The 5000-nt window shown below is 45.7% G+C and overlaps 1 protein-coding gene across 10 annotated transcripts in view; it reads right to left on the bottom strand.

The window, feature by feature from the left end:
* Positions 1–5000, bottom strand: part of LOC122261041 (dachshund homolog 1) — a 56004-nt gene that overhangs the window by 1293 nt on the left and 49711 nt on the right. For 4 of the 10 annotated variants that reach the window (XM_043028526.2, XM_043028528.2, XM_043028530.2 and 1 more), the window contains 5 exons: positions 2118–2352; positions 1672–1991; positions 1347–1559; positions 1008–1238; positions 1–880 (listed from right to left, as the gene is read on the bottom strand). The exon at positions 1–880 is cut by the window's left edge and continues 1292 nt beyond it. In XM_043028526.2, the coding sequence (XP_042884460.1) occupies positions 708–880; positions 1008–1238; positions 1347–1559; positions 1672–1991; positions 2118–2352 (1172 nt within the window). In that variant the 3' untranslated portion in view covers positions 1–707. The remainder of the gene's footprint in view (positions 881–1007; positions 1239–1346; positions 1560–1671; positions 1992–2117; positions 2353–5000) is intronic. The other 6 variants (XM_043028527.2, XM_086552512.1, XM_086552513.1 and 3 more) reach the window with 2 other exon arrangements.

Here is a 5000-nt window from a genome sequence, read left to right as displayed (position 1 = left end):
AAAGGAACCTTCACGTGGCTTCTCAAGAGAACCTGGAGAATGGAATCTTAAACGTGTTAATTCACATATAGAAAAAATGGGAACGATTAGGGGCGGAAAAGGGTACCTGTTTCGTGAACGTAGTAGAGGCTACCATTATGCTGGCGAGGTCATTTTACTGGTCTTCCACTCAGCACGCATTTTGCCGAGGTAGACGTGATGCTGACGACATCAATAGCATCAGTAGAGGTGATAAACTGTCACAGAATGATGACGGCATGGTCGAAAATCTCTCCTTACTATACACGATATAGACCACATCGCCATCAGCACTGATAATCCTTATGCGAAGTGCACGCTTATCTTATGGATACAAATATTACTTTTCTACTGCCCTACAACAGACTGTATATACACCGTTAAGTAAGAATTGCCATGTACCCAAGACAAAATAATATCTTTCTTAGGATTTTATCATGTGATACTTGGTACCCTTATGTAGGATTTGTGCTTATGTTCGCTGACAGATTCTGTATAAGGTATTTACTTGTACTTGGATACAAAGCCAGTGAACCTATTGTTTGCCTCGAGACGCTTTCTTACGTATTGGTCGCTTTAAGAAAAATGAGAACTGGCTTGGAAAGTTTTGGTTTTCATGAACAGCTTTCACTTGAGGCATACTCGCCGCCGCCGCAAGGGCCTCCCCAGCACGGGAAGTCGATGATTTTCTACCGCCATGCAGCATTAGCTGTGGCTGCGGCGATGGCGGGATGGTTGGCGAGGGCAGGCGAGGCCAGAAGGCGATCTGTCGCCTCCCGCTCCTCTGTCTGCTGCTGTTTCTGCTGCAGGTTTTCGTTCTGGATTTCTGCTGCGATGGCTTCCATCTCTTTCCGGATCGTGTCTAATGGAAAAAAGGAGAGAAAAAGGTTAGTTTCCTTGATATGACGCTTATTACTCACATCGCATGTGCGTTCGCCAAATGCTGCAAGACTATATTGATCAGAAACTCTAAAGAGGGAATCACTTACACCTACCGTTTATATCCCCAAGGGCGTCTGGGGAGTTAGAACGGATATGATCTTCATAGTGACTTCTTCGTTTGACCTCGATGTCAAGGCGCTCCTGTAGGCGACGTCGCAGTTTCTTCAGCTTCGCACATCGCTTTTGCATCAGTATCCGATTTTTTTGTTCTTCTTGGAGCTGTTTTTCCAACGTCTCCCTTAGCTCTCTTTCCCGTAAAACTTCCATTTTCAGTTCAGCTGTAACACAGAAAAAAGCCTGTTAGCTTACACAGCGGATGACCTTGTCAAAGTTCTGTGAACTGAACAGACCTCAAAAAGAAGGAACAAATCGCCTCGTGTTCTTACCTTTCTCGTATTGCGTCTGTCGCTCGTGGTGGCGAGCATTTTCCTCGGCTACCCGCAGAAGGCCGAGGATATTCCTGAGTAATACTTCTGTGGAGGAGAGAGGGGCGTTCCCTGCCATGGCCACCGGAGCTCCAGCCGACGCTGGCGGAGATGTGAGTTGTGTTTGCCCTAAGGAGTTCGCAGCCCTGGTCCAGGCGTCAGCGACGTCCATGGCTGCAACAGAAATACACGTTTCATCAGTCTACGTCCTACAAGCACCTTTATACTCTTATAAATATGAACCGTATATCCAGCTTTGTTTCTACTCTCATGACGTGGCACTCACATTCGTCCTTCGACTCGTCATCGTCCATATCCGAGAGGCGATCCTCGTCGTGGTGGTGATGGCGTCGGTCCTCATCGTGCAAGTCGCGACCGGAGTCGTGGCTGGCGAGGTCGTGGTCCCGCTCGTCGTCCCGCTCCTCGTGGGCGTCTTCCAGTGTGGCGCCTTTGGAGAGGTTGAGGACAGGGGACGTGGGCGGCTGGTGGTCGTCGTGGGTGGAGGTAGGTATGAGAGGGTGGGGCCCCGCCATGCTGGTGGGCGTGATGCCGCGCCTCTGCTCGAGGGCCATGAGGCGCTCGCGGTCGACGCGCTCCTCGTGCATCCTGTGACACAGTTGAGGTCATGTTAGTCTAAGGTATGGAGGCAATACACAGTCATTCTTCATTGTAATATTTCAGCCAGACAACACATAACACAAATAGATATAAGCAGCGCGGTTTAATACTTACTTGGCAAGAGATTCTGCAGTAATTTGTGGGTGTTTGAGAGGTGAGGCTTCGCTCGGTGACAAGGGATGCGGCCCTACATGGCCACCCCCGGCCATGCCCCCGGGAATGCCCCCAGGTAGCAGAGGCGGATACCCGAGACCAGCCATGTGGTGAGCCATGTACTGGAGAGGGTTGAAGTGTGGCGGAGCGTGATAGCCATTGGCCAGAAGAGGGGACTTGTCCAGTCGCAGGTCTGCTGAGAGAAGGAATAAAATATGATAATCAAGGGCACACAAAGCAAAGTTATATAGTCTGCTCATCTCCTGGCGAGAACACACACACACACACACACACACACACACACACACACACACACACGCACACACACACACACATAAACGTACACACAATAATCATTACCATGTTCTTTTCCACTAAACTGATGCTAAACAACTAACACTTGTTTACGATGATGCAGTGCACTATGCTCGCGTATGTATGATGAATGCAACCATGCCACCCTCTTATCAGCCTGGCAGTGAGGGTGTTGCTCACGTCCAGCGGCCAAGTGAACCTGTTGCTCTCATTACTTTGTCTGAGGGTCAGCACGACCCTGGATATGCAACACTAGGTCGAAGGGCTAATGCTTACGTCACCTGACACACACACACACGCACTCACACAGATATATATATATGTATGTATGTATGTATGTATGTATATATATATATATATATATATATATATATATATATATATATATATATATATATATATTTACACAAACACGTATTAATTATTATATATATATATATATATATATATATATATATATATATATCTATATATATATATATATATTATATTTATTATATATATATATATATATGTATATATATATATATATATATATATATATATATATAGAGAGAGAGAGAGAGAGAGAGAGAGAGAGAGAGAGAGAGAGAGAGGAGAGAGAGAGAGAGAGAAAGAGAGAGAGAGAAGAAGAGAGAGAAAGAAGAGAGAGAAGAAAGAAGAGAGAAGAAGAGAGAGAGAGAGAGAGAGAGAGAGAGAGAGAGAGAGAGAGAGAGAGAGAGAGAGAGAGAGAGAGAGAGAGAGAGAGAGAGAGAGAGAGAAGAGAGAGACGAAAGAAGGGAGAAGAGAAGAGAAGCGAGAGAGAGAGGCGAAAGAAGGGAGAAGAGAAGAGAAGCGAGAGAGAGAGAGGCGAAAGAAGGGAGAAGAGAAGAAAGAAGAAAGAATAGAGAAGAGAGAATATAGAAGAGAGAGAGCGAGAGAAGGAAAGTCCCGAGCGCTGAGTTGGTGCACCAGCGTCCCAGCGCCGCCGGGCAGACTGGTGGAGCGCCGAGCGAGGGTCGGTGACGATTGCTCGCTCGGCTTGGAGAACACGCGACTGTCATGGCAAGCTGCTCAGTGCTCACTCCAAGCACTTCCATGCTTTGGGCAGGCTTGCGATATCAGTCTATACAGTCTTTGGCCATCGTTGTTATTTGTGTTTATTGGATGCGATTTCAGTTGCTTACAGCGATCCTTTATTTGTGTTTGCACGAACTATCACCGCACACACGCACACCAACATAGAAACACACACACACACATATATTACATATACTTATGTGTATATTACATACATACACACATACATATATATACATACACACATTTGTATATGCATATGTAAATATATATCTATATATACATATATACACATTTACATATATATATACATATATACATCCACACACACACACACACACACACACACACACATACATATATATATATATATATATATATATATATATATATATATATATATATGTTTGTGTGTGCGTGTGTACACACACACACACACACACACATACATACACACACACATATGAACATACACAGACGTCGGAAAGCGTGTGTGTAATCCCGCATGCATGCTGGCACTGTTCCCGCTTCAGAAAGGCATTCTCATTTCTGCAATCGTGAGCATTTTCAGGTCTAAAAAATAAAGGAAATTTTCCTTTGGCGAATAGTTGGCAACACCAGAGTCTCGGGCTAGATTGCGGCAGATAAAAACAACCAACAGTCTCGAAGCATGTTCCTGTCACACCTTAGCATTTGCCGCCTTCAGCTGCCAACATATAATTTTTCTTCCCAAGCTGGAATAACCTTTTCTTCGAGTATAACGCTCGGAATTTAGAGGAATGTGAACCGACGTCCGATCATTTCGACATTCCAAGGCAAAGGGTATTTCGAGATGCACTTTGTAATAGTAATCCCTCTACAATTTTAATAATAGTGAGCTAGCAACATGGGAGTCAGGCGGCCATGTTGAGACTTCAAGGTCAAAGGAAGAATCAAATCACCGACTATATTTTGTGTACGAAGAAGAAAACGCTTGGGTAAATTACATATATTATTAAAATATTTGCATAATGGCCCTACCCTAATCAATAAAATTCGATTAGATATTGCTTCCTGAGAGCCGGAGAGCAGCTCCAAGCACGAGGTCTGAGCGAGGCGAGCGGGCAGGCAGAGGCACGCGGGACACGGCATGATGGAGGCGGTTGGTTGTGGCAGTTCGTACGTGTGAGTAATGGTCATAATGCAGCGCCGCCCGGTCACCGCTCCTCGACACCGTGTGGTCTACTGAACCTGCTGCCGTTGTTGTTGCTCCTGCTGACACGCAGCATTGCTCTCCCATAATGCAAAGAGGAGCGGCGCAACCTTGATCCCAAACCTACATCTGGCCCCCTGCATCCAGGCTGTGACACGCAAATCAACTCCTCAGAATGCGCGCTTGGCGGCATCAATTTCCTCGATCCGAACACGACGCTCAAAGTAACATCTGATGCCAGGTATCAAGACCACGACTAAGTTGTGGCAAAATAACCA

The sequence above is a fragment of the Penaeus japonicus genome, unplaced genomic scaffold, assembly GCF_977035675.1.
Source record: "Penaeus japonicus unplaced genomic scaffold, GWHDUDI00000001_assembly GWHDUDI00000027, whole genome shotgun sequence".
Taxonomy (NCBI): Eukaryota; Metazoa; Arthropoda; class Malacostraca; order Decapoda; family Penaeidae; genus Penaeus; species Penaeus japonicus.
Note: the sequence above shows the minus strand (reverse complement) of the source record. Positions and strands in the feature narration are given on the sequence as shown.